Genomic DNA, 19,651 nt, shown 5'->3' with positions numbered 1-19,651 from the left:
AAGCAGGTCTGATACTTGGGGCCCACTTGGGTTACCAACCTGGGACACAGCTATTTTTGTCTTCAGTTTCCATGGTGGCCCCAAGTGTTTTTGTCCAGATGGATAATGAAAGTAAGCTATAATTTAAATCACCTGTACAACAAAGCCAGTTTATCTTTTTTTCCCCTACAGTTTATAGGAAAAACAAATGCAGCAAACCACAGCTTCTCACTCATTCACCAATCCATTGGTCCTGAAAGAAATAAAATAAAATAAAAAATTAGTGCATTTTTACAAACAAAATCAGATTTGCGATAGTACTGGAGTTGTTTTGGAGGTTGTGCTGTTCAAGTTGTTTGACCTCCTACATTGAACTCTTTGAAGACCATGAGTATTCATGGAAACAGAAAAGCTATTTACAAAAGGATTTACCAAGTAGGCACTCAAAAATACATACATGAGGTGATCAGGGGAAGTGGAGACACATGAGGACACAGCTGACTAGAATGAAACATAATGACATTAAAGGGGAGGGGAGAGTAAGACTAAACACGTAGTACAAAGAAACACAAGACCTTTCAAAGTAAAATAGGAGCCATGGGGACACGAGCCAACAGGGAATACTTAACACAGGGATGACTACATAAATGGATCTACTAAAATGGCCTGTATTTATATAGCGCTTTACTAGTCCCTAAGGACCCCAAAGCGCTTTACATATCCAGTCATCCACCCATTCACACACACATTCACACACTGGTGATGGCAAGCTACATTGTAGCCACAGCCACCCTGGGGCGCACTGACAGAGGCGAGGCTGCCGGACACTGGCGCCACCGGGCCCTCTGAACAATGGAACAATGGAATTTTTGACCAGCTAGCAAAAATCTACTCTATGATATCAGATGGTAAGCACTTGTCTACATTTGTGATTTTATTCAATTTTACATATATGTTTAATGTCATATCAAAAAACACATGAGATCAGATGATTGTTTAATCATTTTTTTATATTTATGTTCATTTTTATAGAGCCACGTTTTCTGGATTTTAAAATTGAAGGTAGTGGATTTTGGGAGGATAAAGTCATTGTAACATGTGGCCATCCACCATTGGATCTCTTTGGTACTGACTGGAGAGCAGAGTGGAGACGTGATGGCAATGTCATAGTTGCAGATGGAGTACATACCATTTCAAAAAACAACAGTCACTCAGTCTTATCTGTGTCACAGTTCATTCGTGCTGACAGTGGTAAGAAGCAAACAACTGCATTCCATGGGGAAATTCACAAATCATATACATTTAAAATGCGAGTGTAGTCTCAGCATTTTTTAGTGATTCAGCAAGTGCAATTACAACATTCTGATTGGCTTAAGGGTAAAACTTGTTTGGTTCAGAAAAAAACATCACATGTATCTTTTATCATAACTCTTTTACGTGGCCTATCGACACAATTTAAAATCTGGTATATAGTTTGAAGTCCGCACTTCTGACCCAAGTTGAAATGGAGTCGCTGGGTCGCTGCAACCCCAGAGGGTTAAGGAAAACGTTGTTACTGCAATGGAGCAATCAATATTAGTGCAGAAGGACTGAAATCATTTGATTTAAATAGTTAAACCATTGCTGTTGCACAAGCCTTTCTCAAGAGAAAGAAATACCAAATTACAAGTGCCAGTGTAAATGTGTACTTGTGTGAACACAGATGTCAACTAATTCATATTAGAAATCCTATTTAAATTTGGAAATAAGTGGTTGCTGAGCTCTTAATAATATAACAGTAAAATAAAATGTTGCTAGACAGAGAATGGTATTCTTGAAACAAAATGGAGCAAAAACTCGTTATCAGCTACATTATTGCTTTTTTGTAGGAAACACTGAATCTGCATAGGAGAACCAGCCATATTACAACTGTATAATACAGAAATAAGTGACACTGTCAACCCATATATTATTATTTTTGTTTGGCAACACTATTTTATTTATGTATATAATAATTTACTTTCATTCCAGGAAATTATGAATGCAGGCTCATACGGGAAAAGGATGAATCATTTTATCGACAACGATCCAATGGAGCCTTCACACTCAAAGAGAAACCCTTGATCAGAGTGGACCCAATTCAAAAATTTTTGAATTGTAGTGGTCAAAATGTGCCACTAAGCTGCACTGTCAACAATGACTACAATATTAATTTCACAAACGTGAATATTAGCGGTAAATCTGAAACAAAGAATCAACAAAATGCAAATCAGCTATTGGGAAATAATTTCTCTGCTCATCTTGCAATACTTACGTTATTTACTAATATGAGACAAAACTTTTTAAAAACTAGTCTGATTAATATTACATCAGATCTGAATGTTTAGCTTGTATTGCTATTCATATTGACTTTGTTGTTTCTGCGATTTATCCAAAGGTAAAAAAAGCATTACCTATCAATATAAAACTGATAGCTGTACAGACAAAGAGCAGGATACAATTACCTGTCAATCAACTACCTATCCTGAATTCAAAGAAACAATAACACTCAGATTTTACAAAGGAAGTGAGTATTAACACATTATAAAGCAATTTATTAAATTCAGGTTAAAAATTATCTACATTTAATAAGGTCTTTTTTTTTGTTTTTGTTTTATTAGATCCTCAAATGTGTGATGATAAAGAATTTGGAAAGGCAGTTAGTGGTTCCAGAGCCAGAATACCCTGTGCAAACAATGAGGTAGGAGAAAAGAGTGCATTGTGCAACATCACAACATATACTGAAATACGAGACACCTGCATACTGCAACCCATTAAGGAGCTGCTTGACCAATCTGAGGTGACTTATATAAACTGCCATGTTCTTTTTAGTTCTTTGTATTGTGGAAAATGTACCTTAGAGATAAATCACAATATTACATATTTTAAAGAGTTTAGAAAGTTCACCTAAGTGAAGCCACAAAAATATTACACAAACCTCTCTTTAAGTTACTCTTTTAATTAAAGTTAATTTGCTATGTGTTTTACTTGACAACTGTGACTATAAATTTCAAAACTAGATTATATCAAATGATAAGATAGGCTCTTAAATGACTAATTTTTTCTACTCTACATTTCAATTTTGCTGATGATGGAAATGACCATGTAATGTAATGTAAAATATAAATGGTTCTCAACACAATCCTGTTGATTCTATTCTGGGCTATAATGGAAGATGAATCCACCTCTCAAATTATTACAGCTCCTTCAACCAGTTTCCAAATGGATGGTATCCTGTTAGACAGCAAAACGATCATGGTCTTAGGATTAAGTGGTGTTTTTATTTCTTGGTGAACATACTTGAGTTTTAGTTGACTTTAGTTTTCTAGTGTTAGTTTCAAGTTCCAGGGCTCTATGTACTACAAAGTAAGTTAAATATATACAGGGATTCTTTCCATTATTTGGATTCAATTGCCCTAACGTCAAACATCACAACTACTAAGTTAACTAAGTTTCAGCTATAAAATTAGAGATATAATTCTCCTCTTTCAAGGAACATTTGAATTCTCTCTCTAGCCCAAAATGGTTAAAGCATTACAGTGATGTGAACTGCACATGTTAACTAGTATCTAGTAGAAGCTGATTTTTCTGTCTGTGTTCAGACAACAGTACCTTCTGAATGCGTTGTGCTAACATGATACTTAAAATATCACCATAAAGCTTGTCTTCTCTTCCTTCCGAAAGCATCAGAGCTGGGGCAGGTGCTGTGCCAATGGTGAAAAAAAAGAGTTAAATAAATGTTTAAATTTGCATAACGCAGTTTTAGTTATTATTCTTTCAGCTGGAACCTTGATGTTGTTTAATAGTCTGAGAATAAGTAAAATACAAATACAAAATGTAGGAAATGTAATATTCCCTAATTTAAAGTAACCAATTTATATTGTCCACAAGTACAAATAGATGCCCCTAAATTGTACGTGCTTTGGAGTTTGTAAGTGCTTTTTGAGTTTTGGGAGCTGAAAGAGCCGGTTCTCTAAAAGGAGCCGGAAATCCCATCACTACAGAAAACCCTGGTTCACCCCAAAGTTACCCGGATAAGACAAAGTTCTGCTTCATAGTACAAACCTCAGAAAGTTAAAAAGAAAAAAAAAGATAAAAAAGGATAACCACTGCACCAAAAAACCCCGCACAACAGAAATTAAAGTAAGCTGCAATGAGTCAATGCTTATCAAGTCCTTTAACTTTGTGCAATACATGTTTTACAGTTTTATACCATTTGTGATGACAGACAAACTGTTAATACAATTTGTGATGACAGACAAACTGTTAATACAAAATAAACTTGTCACCCATTTAATAAAAATAAAACTTGTCAAATAAATAACCACAAAGTAAGCAGGTAGTTTAAGTTTATAAAGTATGCACAAAAAAACACTTTTTCAATAAATAACCACAAAGTAAGTAAGTAGTGTTTCTTTGTTTTGCCACTACAGCACTATTTACAATTTGTGATCAGAAGACATGGAAAGCACAAATGAAACACGGTATTAGCGATGGTAAATTCGATTCTTTTTACTGAATCGAGTTTTAATGAGTCACTTACCAAAGTGAATCGATTTTTTAGTCATTTGATTCACTGTGTCAGTTGACCAGAGAGTGCAAAAAATGTACATTTTCAATCAAACTTAATTTGTTTCCCTTTTCATGTAAATCCTACTGCTAAGATGAATGATTCTAAAAGAAAACAACTATTTTATAGAGCAAAAAAGAGCAAAAACATTTCTAAAATTAAGCAATTTCCTATCAAAGTTGCTTAATAAACATTTATTTTATTTTATTTTATTAGTATTTTCCTTAAATGTGTTAAATATATATTTTCTCATCTAAATGTCCACTGAGCTGTGAGCCAGGGGGCGGTAATGCGCCTTAACATTGGTTGCCAACCAAGAAGAAGAAGAAGCTGTGAGCCAGGAGGGAGGGGGTGAGCGAGTCCTAAGTGATTCGCTTAGGCAGAGCGATGCTACTGTGAACCGAGGAGCTATTTTCTTGATGTGAGCTTCTACTCAGGGTTTTTTCTTCCAGTTCAGAGCAGAAGTTTTTTTGTTACGATACTGGATGTTGTGTTTTTCTCCACAATTTTAATTATAAGCTAGATACATTGCTGCTAACAGCAACAGGGATGAGTCAGTGAGTCAGTTGGGCTTGTGAATCATGATTCATGAGTCAGTAAAGTGATTCTCGAGTATTGAACGATTCGTTCATGATTCGCGCATCACTACACGGTATTCACTGTTCGGTTTATAACTGCAGGCAGATTAAGGTTAAAAGACTGTAATAAACGTAAGCCAGATTCTGTGAGGATTTCTACAAACAAAAACCTTTGAGATAGGAATTAGTAAATAGGAAGCCCAAGTTTGTCATTCTAACTTAAACATTGAGTTAAATTGTGAAACTAAATACTTTTTCTCTTCAACTCTTGCAGGTCTTGACTGCCACTACACTGCCAGCATTTTTGCAACAGCTCAGCAATGTTACTAATGGGAATTCTGAGCAAGTGGTTAACTCACCTAAAAATATTGATGCTGTTGTTCAAATCCTCAGAAATGTAGCCAACAGAATAGAATTATTCAATATCTCAATCAATGAAAACTCAATGAAGGTACATGCTAGTTTACTGAAGTTTGAGTATTCTAAATAATACATGCTTTTTTTTAATTTTGTATTTGTTTATTCAATCTAATACTTTTTTTTTTTTACTGTAGGATATCCTGATAACTGCAGGTGTTCTCACCACAGATCAGGCAAGGGACTCATGGAACTTTCTGAACAAAAACAATGAAAGTATCTCGTATAGCATCTCTAACCCTGACGGTGTTAGTTCATCATTATTGCAGTCTCTTGAAATAATAACAAAACACCTTGCCAGTTTCAATAATTCTGGTATTGACACGCCTTTTATCATCTTGAACAGAACTATATACACAAACCCTATCATTGGTGATTTTAATTCTTCAGTGGTGATAGAAATACCACAGAATGAGGGTAAAAATAAGTCAATCACAGTGATAACATTTGCCTCGCTGAATAATGTACTCCCTGCAAGAGAAATAGACAATTCATCGATTAAGGTCATCGGTGGCAGGGTTGTACTTGTTCAGTCCAGTGGCCAAATCAATAATATCTCTTTGACATTTGATATTTTAAATGATACACTGAGAGATCCAAAATGTGTCTTCTGGAACTTCAATCTCCTTAATGGTCTCGGAGGATGGGACGATGAGGGCTGTGAAGTGGTAAATACAAATGAAACTGGAACTGTCACCTGCAACTGCAACCACCTGACCTCATTCTCTATCCTGATGTCACCAAACAGTCCAATTAGCCCAATTTTGGACTATATAACCTACATCGGAGTTGGCATTTCCATGGGTTCCTTGGTCATATGTCTCATCATTGAAGTTAACATTGCTGTGTCCCTCCTGATTGCAGATATTTGGTTTATAATTGGAGCAGCCATTTCAGATGCAAATCATAAAAACCACTCAGCATGCACTGCAACTACCTTTTTTATCCATTTGTTCTACCTAGCTCTGTTCTTCTGGATGTTTGCCTCAGCTTTGTTGCTGCTCTACCGTACAACTAATGTCTTTGGTGGGGGTTTGTCTAAAGCATCTATGCTGGCCATTGGATTTTCTCTAGGCTACGGAGCTCCTCTAATCATAGCAACAGTAACTATAGCTGCAACTGCACCAGACAACAAATATATCAGAGAAAATGTAATCTGCTGGCTCAACTGGGATGAGTCCAAAGCTCTACTGGCGTTTGTGATTCCTGCACTTTCAATAGTGCTGATAAATCTCATTATCCTGGTTGTGGTTTTGTACAAAATTATAAGGAGAAGGGTTGGAACAACTGCTGCACAAGCAGGTGAAAAGAGCGTTTTACTGGTTATTGTCAAGAGCTTGGCTGTGCTTACACCATTTTTTGGAATAACTTGGGGTTTGGGAGCTGGACTTCTGGTGCATCCAAGAGACATAGGAATCAATATTGCATTCGCACTCTTCAATTCGCTACAGGTACAAATAAACTTTTTACCTTTTTATACCATAATAGCAGAATCTTTAATCACTGAATCCTTGATAACGGACATTACTCTGTCTTTTAAAAAAGGGCTTCTTTATTTTGGTGTTTGGAACACTGCTGGATGGTAAGGTATGTACAGCTCAATTTTAAGTCAAGTTAATGAATAAGTGCTTATTGTTGAATTACTTTAAATTAATGTTAAATGATATAATTTGGTTTAACCAACAAAGTGCTTAATGTCTACAAACCTTTACTGACGAAGGAATATGAATTGTAATAATACTACACTAAAATCCTCTTGTCAAGTCAAACTTCTGCCTTTTAGTGCCATTTCATGGTTTCTCTGTAAATCCATATAAATGACTAATTCAGACTTGATGGTGAAAGTAGCAAACAGCAGGTGGGCCCACACTTCAATAAATAACAGTTATATGTATGTGTTCGTATCCCACACAAGCACACAAAAAAGCAAGATAAACATCACCATAGACTTACAAAAAGATTCCTTTTAGTGTTTGGCTGGGCATCATGAATTAATTTACTTTTACAGCTAACTTGTGCAACTTCCATTGTAGTGTAACATTTGAGATTTCACTTACCAGGTGCGGTCAGCAATATCATCATATGCACGACCGTCCAGAAGTGGGACAGGGGTAAGAACAGTTTTCGTGTTCCTTTTTTCTTTCCTTATTTTTGGATCTCAGCCAACTTGTTTTTTGTTTTGTTTTGTTTTTTCAAATATTGCATGATTTGTTTTTTGTATTGTATTTTAGAGCACAAGTGCTGGAAACTCATCGTCAAGTGGACTTCGATTTTTAAGGAACTGGAGACGTGGAAGAGGTAAATAACAATTAAAAAATTAACATAAAGATGCAGGAAAAGCTGTGTGTTGTTAGGTGTGCTTGTACCTTAATCAGGCAGTCCAACACAGAAAACAATTGGATGGGTTGCACATTAACACAAATTAATTTTTTTAATTTTATTTATTCATACAATTATTTTACTTCTTACTTCAGTGTCTACTGTGTATTATTTTTTGCCACAGATTAACTATACTGCTCTGTTTTTTTTAGATGGCTACAACATGACATCCAGTGCATCCAGTGATTTACATTCAGCTAGCAACACATAATGAATGCAGAAATCTGTGGTTATTCAGATAACCAACAAGAAGTCAGGCTTTTCTTTGTTCCTTTTTTCCATAGTATCAGTGAGTTAATCTGTTGTGTTTTTATTAATAGCTTATATAATATTTAATCCCAGAAGAATTTGGCTTGGTTTTTAAGGAAAACAAATAAAGAAAAATATGTGTGCTCACCAAAATATTTTTGAATGGCATAATAAATTTTGGAATTGTAATCAAACTTTAAAAAAAATTATGTCATCGTTTTCATCTTTGATTTTGATTTGCATGCATGATTATCAACACAGCACAGAGCATAGATTTGTAGTTATACTAATAGATTTTTATCAATCTATAGATGTTTTTAAAGAAAAGAGTTGAGTGTTCTTATATTCTAAAGAGTGAGTAGATTTGATGTCTGATGTAAACATAAGTAAAACATTGTACTCGCAATATACACAGAAATACAAACTACCTTTGTTTAAAAAAACGTTTTTGTGTTGGGGACATCTACTCAAAATCTTGCCGTTTCATTCTGTGTCAGTATGTATCATGGCACACAGTCCCACAAAGATCCACATGAAAACTGTTAATTGAGCTGTAACAATTTCATTCATTTGTAATTCAATAATTTCTGGTAATCTTTTATTTTGTGCATTTTGTGAAGTAGCCATGTGTTGTAAAGATGAAACAGATGTCAGGGAACTGTTGCACATTAGGTAGATCTTAATGCTGAAATTTCTCATACTCATGTTAATTTTACCCATATTTATTTTTTTCTTTGCAGAACAGATAACTGTTATTCTAATTAGCACCTTCATAATCTTTACTGGCTACTCAAAGATTAACTAAGTATGCTTTCTGTGCGCCTTTTGTGCATTTAATGTGGTATGTTTTTGGATAGCTTTGACATGCCTTAATTTTGATCCTGATTAATAATGTATACAACTAGCTTTCTATTACTTTCTATTACTAATTATGTCCTGAATTTGTTAAACTTTTATTCAGAATTTGGTGATTTAAATCTTTTAAAAATACCAATCTTGTGTCAAACTCCAGCTTCACACACCCTGTTAATCTGGCAGATTTGTTTGAAGTATCCTAAAATCCAAATTCCTAAAACAAATAAATAAATAAATAAATAAAATAAAATAATAAAAACCTGAATTGGAATGACACACAGACGAAGTTCCTAATAGTGGTGTGCGGATCGATATTGAAATATCGATTCTTCCGATACCAGTAATTTATGTTCTAGAATCGATTCTCATATTAAAATATCGATATTTTAGTACTTTGGGGTAAATTTGTAGTGTTTCATTAACAGGAACAGTGGAAATAAACTATATCATTCGGATCGTCTAAATTGGAAGGAACTACTTCCTCTTACGCCTTAGTCATTTGTGAAATACGGCTGGATAAATGTGTAGCAGCCTCTGGCATGCACACTCACAGCAATGGCTGAGCATAAACGGAGTCATGTGTGGATGTATTTTACCTCCACAAACAGCTAAGACGCGGTTTGCGATACATGTGGCAAGACAGTAAGGTGTTGTGACAGCACCATTAACCTCGTCAAACACCTGAGAGTAAATCATAGAATATGATGAGCTTATGTTGAGGCGAACTGAAGAGGAGTAGAGGGACAGACTCAAGCGCAGACCACAAACTCCTTTCGAACAAGAGTGAATTTATTTACAGTGATCTGCCACAGTGCAATATATATACAAAGGTGTTTGGGGGAAAGGGCCAGGGTTCCAGGGTCCAGGAGTGAAAGGGGCCGGAGTCCAGGGGAGGGGGTTTCCACACACAAACAGCTCCTCTTTTCTCCACCACTCTTCTTGCTCAGTCACAGTTGCACAGGGAACGGGTCCGGTGCCGATCTGCGATGCGTTTGTTGTTCTCTTTTGTGCGTAGTAGGGCCGCTTGAGTGGCCCGCCAAACTCGACAACACCTGTGTAAATTCATTTCTTTTGAATTAATCCCTTCTTCTGAAAAAGAACCTCTCCTGGTTTAAATGGCACTTTGGATTTCCTTACTTTCTGTTCCGCTCCCAACCCCAAATAGATGCTGACAAGCTGACACAGTAACATGGAAGAGGAAAAGAAGTTGGAAGGAAAAAAAAATAAACCTAATGCCTAACAATGAAAAATGTAAAATAAGATCAATAATAATAATAATGATAATAACGGTAAAAGATGAAGCAACAAGTTTTTAGTTTCTTGTTTATTCCAAATGATCATCCAGATGTATGTGACATGTGATGACAAACACCATGTTTGTCATCACATGCTTAAACTCATCATATATTTTTACATATGCTGAACAGGCAGTCAGACATGCTGTCACTGTGGGGTAGATAACTGCATGAACACCATACGGCAGGGGTCTCAAACTCCAGTCCTCGAGGGCCGCCGTCCTGCAACTTTTCCATGTGTCCCTGTTGCACAACCCGTTCTCACTCCCGACGCGTAACACACCTAGTAGGTCATTAGCAAGACTATAGAACTTGACTGCATGCTGAGTTGGAAATTCAGCCATTTGATTCATGTTACAGCAGCTCATGAGTGAATGAACATGGTGCAATAAAAGTATTTTTAGAAGTATATGTTTCCAAATACATGCATTTACTTACTCGATGTTACAATATTTCTGAGAGCTCGTTTTTAAGCCTCCCAGTTATCAGTTTTGTGATCACACTATTGCTTTAACATTATTGAGACTACACAACACATTCATCCCTGACCTCCTCATATCCAGCTGAACAGGATTACTATACTGTGTAGATTTACAAATTCTTTCGTGGAACATCGAAATCCATTGTGTTGTGTAGATTTTTAACATATCTCCTGGATCATTACTAACTGTATGTTTGGTTTTACTTGTAGAGTTGTTGTAAGACCAGACAAGGAGCTCGAAAAATTTTATGGTTCCCAAAACAAAACAAGCCAAAAAAAACAAACAATGAAAATAATGACAAACCTTTAAAAACAACTGTGTGGAAACGGTAAGAGTATGCAGATCATCCAGCAGAGGGCACCATTATATCAAAAAAAATCGTTCAAATGTGACTTAAAGATTTATTAACCTTCTCAGGCTCAAATTAAGTTTTTGTTGCTAATGTACAAAAGAATACCTCCAGTGGTACTTCTGAGGGGAAAAAAAAAAAAACCTCATAAAATATGTATGTGGGGTAATCAGGTTGTTTAGCTTTTACTTGTTGCAAATCTGCAACGCCTGCCTTGACAGGGTTAAATTAAACACATCTATTAAAGTATGGTTACTACTTTTCAAAGGTGGTGGCTGTAAATGCTGCACTTGAAGCACAGTCCTTACCAGTTAGGGCTTTTTAAAGAGCTCGAGGTGAAATATTGAGGACATTTTTTTCCCCCAAAAATGTTACATGTGTCATTTATAGAAGAGAAATAACAGCTTTTGAAAAATTAAAAATCGATCTGAATTCTGAGAAACCTAAAAAAATAAAAATAAAAATCCAGCTGTAAAATGAACAGTGCAACAGATTTCACAGAAGCTGGTGAAACAAACAAACTAAATTCATTGTGGTTGGAATCTGTTTTAATCAAGATTTGCATGGATTCATGCACATTCTCCACTTCCTGGTATCAAACAACAAACATTTTACAGTTGTTACACCCCAGCCCAGGGAAAACTGGCGTGCAACAGAAGAAAAATAAAAATAAGGAGAAATGCCCCCACACTCCCTGCTCTCAAGGAAGACGAACCAACAAAAACAGCTACCACGGATTTCACAACAGCCTGTCAATTTATCAAGTCCCAAAAGGTAGCAGGCGTCAGGGTGAGCATGGCCAAAACAACAAACAAAAACTCTAGAAATGAAATGCAGCTGGCTTACCTTCACAGAAAACCCCAAACGAAAATTACAGGTGTCTTACCTGCCTCCCTAACCAAAAACAGGAGAAAAGGTTCCCAAAGAAAAATGGCTTCTCACCCCTACAGCTACCAAGTAAGACAAAGTATCGACAACTATTTACATCTATATACAACAAACTATTTACAACACAGGGGGAGATCGCAATAATCCATCCATCCATTCGCTAGCGCTTATCCTTTTCAGGGTCGCGGGGGGTGCTGGAGCCAATCCCAGCTGTCATAGGGCGAGAGGCAGGGTACACCCTGGACAGGTCGCCAGTCTGTCGCAGGGCTAACACACAAGGACAGACAACCATTCATACTCACATTCACACCTAGTGGCAATTTGGATTATCCAATTAACCTATCCCCACAAACTGCAAGTCTTTGGACGGTGGGAGGAAACCGGAGTACCCGGAGGGAACCCACGCAGACACAGGGAGAACATGCAAACTCCACACAGAAAGACCCGGCCTGATGGTGGAATTGAACTCAGGACCTTCTTGCTGTGCGGCAACAGTGCTAACCACCGTGCTGCCCACAACAGCAACAATGACAAACTGAAATATAGGGCTTAAATACATAGAGGGAGCTATCAGGGAATGGACAACAGGAGGGAAACACAGCTGGGGCAAATCAGAACTGACGAGACAAGGAAGCGTAAACTGAACACACTGAGATAAGACAGACCTTCAAAGTAAAGCAGGAAACACATAACAGTCACGCCTAAACAAAACACTGACAACATTGGATTGTAACACAGTGCTCAGGATGACTTCATTTACATGCAACAATTTTGTTTTTTTCTTTTAAAGAAAAAAAAAAGGTTCAAATTCATATTTTGAATGATCACTTTCCCCCCTGTAAACCTCTCTGAAATAAAAAGCTTATATTTAGATATGATAAAAACAACTGAGTCACTGACTCAAAGCAAATAACTATAAAATATGATACAAAATAAGCAGCCCGAGCATCCTCAGGTCATGGTGTTGCTCACAGTCCCATCACAGAGGGAAGCACAGCAGCACCCGTGGATGGAAGGAGAGTGCATTCAGTCCACTCAGACGGACTATCTCATGTCCGAATCAGGGACTTTCCAGTTCAACTGGAAGCCTTTGTCGTAGACTTCGTAGAGCACCTTCATCACGTAATGATTCCCTCCTTCCTGATACAGCTCCAGGTACTTCCTGTAAAGCTTCAGGGCTGTGCATGAGTCCTCCGTGCTGTCGTGGGTTTCTCCCTGGATGTTGAGGCCTGTGGACATGAAAAAAAGGTCAGGAATGATTAAAATGAAAGTGTTCAGCTTCAGATTACAGTGTGGATATGAGGAATTGACACGTACGCTTTAGTGCATGAACTCAAAAAAGCCTCTAAATACTTTGTTGTTCAGATTTAATTCCAAGATGAGTTTGATGACAACTAAAACATCATGAACTATACTGACTTAATACTGAATACTTAACTTAATACTGACAGTAATATGAGCGGATTATCCAGTTTACATATTTAAATCCTAATCCCTCTCACTGTAATAATGTGATTTAATTCGATTACAGACTCATATTTGGATTAGATTTTTGTTTTTTTTATTTCTACTAACTTACCAAGAAAATACCAAGCAAGGAATTTCGTGTCGATAACTTGATCTTTGGGAACCTTAAGAAACAGAAAATAAAAAACATTAAAATCAAAGCACATCTATAAAAAAACATCTCTAAACTATATGAACTAATTTGAAATATATAACAGATGAAATAACGTACCACTAAATTAATGACACGAAAGTCATTCTGCAGGCCGTGGCCGACGAAGCGAACTCCTGCATTGATGAGGAAGCGTAGCTTCAGGTAGGTCGACTTCAGCGTGGTCACGTGCTTAGAGGATACTGTGGCATCCAGGTCTCCAGGTTCGATTCCAGAGTATTTTGTCAAATAGTCGACCACCTGGAAGAACAAATTGACAAGTTAGCGGGTGGATCCTTGAAACATTATATATTCATTCTTTCAGGTCATCGTGGTCTTTTCTCTCTGCAGCTTCTCACCTGCTCCTGAGTGGAGATGTAATCATCGATGAAGGGGACCCCCTCGTTGGGCCCCTGACCCCTCACACAGGTGATCCTGGCCACAGACATCTGACTGGGCGTGATGGTCGATTTGGTGCCGTCGCTATGCAGCACTGCTTCCTCCTGCAAACGCACACATTCAGGGGTCAAATTTGTTTTAAATACTTGAGTCAGATTAGCTGAACTACTGAAAATATGTACTAGGAATATTTAAAATTGTTTTTGATCCTATATTATAATAAATGATGGTATCATAGCCAGACTTACCTCACTGAGCTTTACAAACTCAGCGTCCAGCCCCACCAGGTCACCAGCCTGCGGCATCTCACTGACTGTGAGTGGGATGAAAGTGGCGTCTGTCTTGCTATGCTTCTCAGTCCGATATAAGTCGGATTTGACTTCAGACTGATTGTGCTGACACTCACTGCGGAGGTCGTATTTGGTGTGGTAGTTTCTCTTGGCGTAACACAGGATGGCTGGCACTTTCCAGCTCACATCAAACTGTGCAGCCTCAGTCTGAAAACAAAAGGAGAAACATTTTTAAATGACTGCACACATTAAAGTTAGCATGAATAAACAAGCAGGAATCTTATCTAGGATCCTTACCTGCTCAATCGGCTCAATGAGGAAGTCATTGAAGAGGTACCACTGCTGGCGAGAGACTCCCTGAAATAATAAAATCATTTTGAATGTTAAAAATGAAACTTTTTGTAGTCAGCAGATGTCAAACTTTTCTTATCTAAGCGTCGCTCACCTCTTTTCTTTGATGGTAGGTCTCACCCACTTTGATGTGTGCGACCATATTACCACCCGCGCCAGCGTCCAGGATGTGCGGCACCGTGGCCACCAAGTCATACAGAGAAGCTCCCTCCGCCTGTTCAGCAGCACTTAACTAGTAACAGAAAGTGCAAATAATTGTAAGATAAACTTTTTCATTTCACAAAAGTTGAGAAATTCATGTGTTACAGAAACAAAAACACTAAAACCAACCCATAGTTCAATATCTACAATGCTTCAGATTAGTGTAATAATGTTTTAAAAATATTGCTCCTGGAAATATGGATTTAATTTTGAAGTGAAATTTTAACTCAGTAATGAAAAGTTACTCAGTTATTTCTTCAAGTGCAAAGATCAGCTGAAAATCTAAAGTCCTCACCTCCTCGCCCTCAGGCCAGCTGCTGATCTCCAGTCTCTGACTTTTGCTGAGGGACATCTTGAGAGTGGCGGGGATCCACACGTGACGCTGATCCTGATCTGTCTTCTGCATGGATTTGTTGAAGGTGTACTATAAAAACAGAAACATGGGCAATCATGTAAATAATGAACAGATAAATCATTACTTTCTTTTAACTGTATTTAAACACAGTGAATCAGTGGCTTACCTCGGCCTGAACCTTCCAGAATTCGGCCTCTTTGCTGCTGTTCACCTCACAGTTTATCACCAAAACATCTGGGAGACGTCGAATGTTGCGTGTCTGCACCTACAGTGTAACACAAAGAAATGATTACCCTGCACAACAGGTAACAATCAACCATAAATGAATTGTCATTATGAGTGAATGAAAGCTGTAACTCACTGTGGGCTGATACTTGTCACAGTTTCCACACCATGTGTGAGATCTCTGCTGCAGGCAGATGCTTTTCTTCAGGATCTCAGCAAAGTCGTGCTCCTTTATTCTTTCTCCTGAAGTGTCAAAGTACAATGAATATCAGTGTATACATCAAATCAAGCAGATATTTCCCTCTGCTCATTCAAAAACTAAATTAATTCAAACCATTATGTAATCATTAATAGTTCAAGTTTCAAAGACAGAGTAATTCACAGTCACAGATATCCATGCTCTCAGTGCTCTCAGACTCACCTTGAGAGTCAGGGTAATGCATGTTGAACAGCAACACGAGGGAGGAGTAGACTGTTTCTATGCCACAGAGACACGGGCTGCGGTTCTCAACTTCAGAACAAAACAGCTCTCTAATGACAGAGTCGCCAGGGGAGCCCAGAGAACTGCAACACAAACACAAATCACAGTTTCAGAAACCAGAAGGAAAACTCTGCATTTATAAACAAACATAATGATAAGACTGGGACAGTGTCCAGTAAGAATGCAGGTCAACAACGATGTGTTTTACCTACTCCTGGTCGTCCTGTAGGCCCGTGGATCCTCCTGCTCCTGTGTCTCCTGGAAGAGCTGGTAGAGGATGAAGTGATTCCATCTCTGGATTAAGCGACCTAGCTTGACTGTTCCTGTCGTCTCCTCATAGTTTTTAACAAGTTTTTTCTAGTTTGATGTCTTTAGTGTGATGATGTTATTCTGATGTGAATAACTTTTTTATTTATGCTCTTTTATAAATTAATATTTTATGCGTATATACATGCCTTGTTAGTTTCTTACTTCATGATATACAAGAAAACATTGACAACTGTGATTAATAAAGAATTGTCTAGCAGACCAACCACTTATTAGATCAGAACTTTTAAACTTACTGACAACTGGGCTGAATTAACCACCCTGCTCGCATTTCTGTTGTTTTTAACAGAGGCAGCCCAGTTACTGTTTTTAAACTGTTCTTGTTTTTTTTCAATCCCTCCTTTACGTTCAGGCTGCCCAGACATCCACTGCATGTCTTCCTGTTGCAGGTGTTTGGAGCCTGACAGGAAGGGCATGGTTTGGTTTTTGGCTTTGTCATTTCTGCAAATGAAAATGGAACATGTAGGGATTATTTCAGGTCTGTTTTGGTGAAATGATTACAAAAATAATTTATGACCAAAGAAATAACTTATATTACGAGGCAGTATTACACCATATTTAGAAAAAAAATCAATTACGAGATTAAAGTCGTTAATATTGAGTTAATTACGTGAATAGGGTTAAAAAAAACTGAATTGATTACAGAAAAGATACATTGCTAAAATCGAGCAGCACTAACATTAGCTGGGTGGCCAAGCAAGTGTCTTACACATGAGAATACATCACCAAAAAAAATTAAATAAACTTTTGCAGAAGTAGTTCTCTTGGTACACAGACTGCTCTGTGAAAACATTTCAAGTTTAATATCAGTTTAACATGCAAATTACCCACAGTTTATTACAACTTACTTAGCTAGGATCTGCCTCGTGTCGAGTCGAAAGATTCGCTGCAGGACCGTGAGTTGAAAGATACATTTACTACGACTCCCAAGATGCATTGCAGTAAAAACCATCCAATCGCCTTGCTTAAGATCTGTTGACATGTCACTAAAGGCGCGCTGTAGATAAATATTGCAATTTGTAAAAAATAAAATAAAAAAATAAAATTTGCAATTTGTAATTACATAATTAAACACTGGGCCAGTTTATTTTCGTATTATCGCTGGTTATTATTTTAGAGTAAATAAAGGAATAACGGGTAGCACCAAGCTGTTGTTATCTTCATTTCTATAGCAACGGCGTTTGAGGATTATGGGTAGTGTGCAGTTACGGGATTAGTGCGCCGTCTGCATAAATTGGTCTGATTGGTTGGAGCCGAGCGCATCCAAAACTAACAGTGGTGGAGTGGTGGATGAATCTATAAATGTGTTTTACGTGTGAAATGAAAATAATAAACCTAACAAAGGATTATATACGTTAAATCTGCGCACTTTCAGCTCGTGAATCACTTTGGAAAACACTGTGTGATGGCCACAACATGAAGCGATTTTATTGTTGAATTATCCGTGATACTTTCATGTGTTTTTGTTGAGAAATGTTAACGATGTCATTAAAAGAAAGCATTCAATTGGGGGGGGGGGGGGGGGGGGGGGAACCCTAAGCATTTATTAAACCTCATGTTTTCCTTTAAACGTTTTATTTTGCTTTATATTTTAGTGATACTCTGGTAGAGAGGCTCTTATACTGTTAATTCAGCATATACTAAAAAAAATAAAAGCCTTTAAAAGCCTATTTCTGGACAATTATTATTTTATAATTATATAATTATATAATCAACTATTTTGCAATACTTCCAATCAACACACATCAAAAGAAAAGCTTGTGATGGCATCACATGAGATAACTTAAAGCTCAAAGGCTGTTCCATTGACATGTAACCAATCACTTCAAAGCACAAAACCTCTAATGTCATAGTCTTTTTGTGTGTGTGTGTGTGTGTGTGTCCTGTCTGGCACTGTAGCAATCAGAATTATTGTCTGAAGGCCAAGAAAAATGCCCAACAGATTTACTTTCCCAAGTGGGCCTTTTGCTATACTGGTCCACTTGATTGTCATAGTTTATTTGATCTTTATTACTTATTTTTATTCTAAGTTATTGTAATCAGGCCAGACTCGTGGACGGGAAAGAAAAACAAAAAGAAAAGTTCAGAAGAAAGTTAACAGAAGGAGAGGGAAAGAAAAAGGAGAAAAGAGATAGAGAGAAAAGACAATGAAAATCTGCTTCATCACTTTTGTCTTTGTGTCCTTTTTTTTCTCTTTTTCTTTTCCTGGATCACCTGTTGAGAAAGAAAAAAGAAAAGAAGCAGAAGAAGACTAGAGCAATAGAATAAACAACATCACGATGATCTATGGGAATATAACAGTAAATACTAAATGTTAAACATTACTGTGCAGCACGTAAGATCGACAGCGCACAGTGTGCTTTAAGGTAGGAGCCAAAAAGGGTGTAGTTTGTGTGTATGAGCACCCGTGTGTACACCTGTGAGCATGAGCGCGCTTGTATTTAAAAGGTTCCATGTAATGATCTGTTAGAGGGTGTGGGGGGGCCACAGCCCCGTCCACCAGGGCATGAAGCAGGTATGGAGGAGATCAAAACTCCAGACATCCAGAGGCCCTCAGAACACAAGAGACCAAGGAAGACTAAAAGAGGGGCTGCAGCACCACTATCCCAGAAAGAGCTGAGGAGAGTCCCAGATGAGGGGTCACTCAGCAGCCGCGGAGCATAAGCTGTTGAGTGTTCATATAGATTTTAAATAACATAGCAGTTGATACTGACATATTTTTGTTACATTTGCAGTGTTGTGGTGTTATATTCTCATGATTCTGTTCATTTTATGAGTATATCCTTCTGCCTTGCTTCACATATTTAATGCTGCTTGGCTAGTTTTAGTCGTGCTAGCATCAGTACAGGTAGAAACAGAGAAACATCAGAGAATCTGCCATGCATCGCCCCATCTAAATACAAATGGAAAGTACGAAAATAAAAATATAGATAACTTTATTAAAGCAATCAATGTTCCCAGTGTTCCCATGGTGAAAACACATTTTTTCATATTATGTTCAAGTCAGTTGTTATCCAATTTTAAAACTATAAAATATAATAAAGTCTATTTTTAGTTTATTTTGTTAATAAATAGATTTTTTTTAGGATTTTCAGAAACACTAACGTTATACGTAGCAAAATATCTGTAGCCGTATGACAGCCATGTATAGTAGAAGTCCAAGATATTTCTACAACTCTAGCGTTAGGTTCTTCCAGTCAAACTTTTTCCCCTCACTGTAGATTTCTTGCAGTGTTTGTGTTTGTACAAAAGTGTTGCGTTTTTCAGCCCCCGCCCGCCCCCAAAATAATAATTAATAACAATAAA

The 19,651-nt window shown here is 37.3% G+C and overlaps 2 protein-coding genes across 6 annotated transcripts; one reads left to right on the top strand and one right to left on the bottom strand.

Annotated features, from left to right (window-relative positions):
- Nucleotides 1-513: 513 nt before the first annotated feature.
- LOC147300612 (adhesion G protein-coupled receptor F1-like) lies at nt 514-13,289 on the top strand. Of its 3 annotated transcripts, XM_086285060.1 has the most exons (10): nt 514-887; nt 1,012-1,230; nt 1,990-2,524; nt 2,619-2,797; nt 5,420-5,596; nt 5,700-7,013; nt 7,108-7,149; nt 7,623-7,673; nt 7,794-7,860; nt 8,094-13,289. In XM_086285060.1, the coding sequence occupies exons 4-10, from the start codon at nt 2,627-2,629 to the stop codon at nt 8,150-8,152; spliced, it is 1,881 nt and encodes a 626-aa protein (XP_086141186.1). In that variant the 5' UTR covers nt 514-887; nt 1,012-1,230; nt 1,990-2,524; nt 2,619-2,626; the 3' UTR covers nt 8,153-13,289. The 3 variants fall into 3 exon arrangements, with proteins under 3 accessions (XP_086141186.1, XP_086141187.1, XP_086141188.1); XM_086285061.1 differs by lacking the exons at nt 514-887; nt 1,012-1,230 and having other exon boundaries at nt 2,522-2,797; XM_086285062.1 differs by lacking the exons at nt 514-887; nt 1,012-1,230; nt 1,990-2,524; nt 2,619-2,797 and adding an exon at nt 4,758-4,988.
- On the bottom strand, nt 11,698-17,828 carry LOC147300611 (PAN2-PAN3 deadenylation complex catalytic subunit PAN2-like). Of its 3 annotated transcripts, none has more exons than XM_086285084.1 (13): nt 17,194-17,828; nt 16,231-16,786; nt 15,959-16,101; nt 15,674-15,780; nt 15,479-15,577; nt 15,253-15,381; nt 14,851-14,988; nt 14,703-14,762; nt 14,364-14,612; nt 14,076-14,219; nt 13,798-13,977; nt 13,639-13,690; nt 11,698-13,288 (listed from the first exon to the last, which is right to left on the bottom strand). In XM_086285084.1, exons 2-13 carry the CDS (start codon nt 16,308-16,310, stop codon nt 13,104-13,106), a joined length of 1,566 nt encoding a protein of 521 aa, XP_086141210.1. In that variant the 5' UTR covers nt 16,311-16,786; nt 17,194-17,828; the 3' UTR covers nt 11,698-13,103. The 3 variants fall into 3 exon arrangements, with proteins under 3 accessions (XP_086141210.1, XP_086141212.1, XP_086141211.1); XM_086285086.1 differs by having other exon boundaries at nt 16,227-16,786; nt 17,194-17,826; XM_086285085.1 differs by having other exon boundaries at nt 16,231-17,828.
- Between the last annotated feature and the right edge of the window lie 1,823 nt (nt 17,829-19,651).

This window comes from Aulonocara sp. 'chitande type north' Nkhata Bay, unplaced genomic scaffold (assembly GCF_057382095.1).
Source record: "Aulonocara sp. 'chitande type north' Nkhata Bay isolate Kocher_YH1m ecotype deep benthic unplaced genomic scaffold, A_spYH_male_GT1.1 unmapped_scaffold_23, whole genome shotgun sequence".
NCBI classification, from domain to species: Eukaryota; Metazoa; Chordata; class Actinopteri; order Cichliformes; family Cichlidae; genus Aulonocara; species Aulonocara sp. 'chitande type north' Nkhata Bay.
This window is presented reverse-complemented; position numbering and strand designations above follow the sequence as displayed.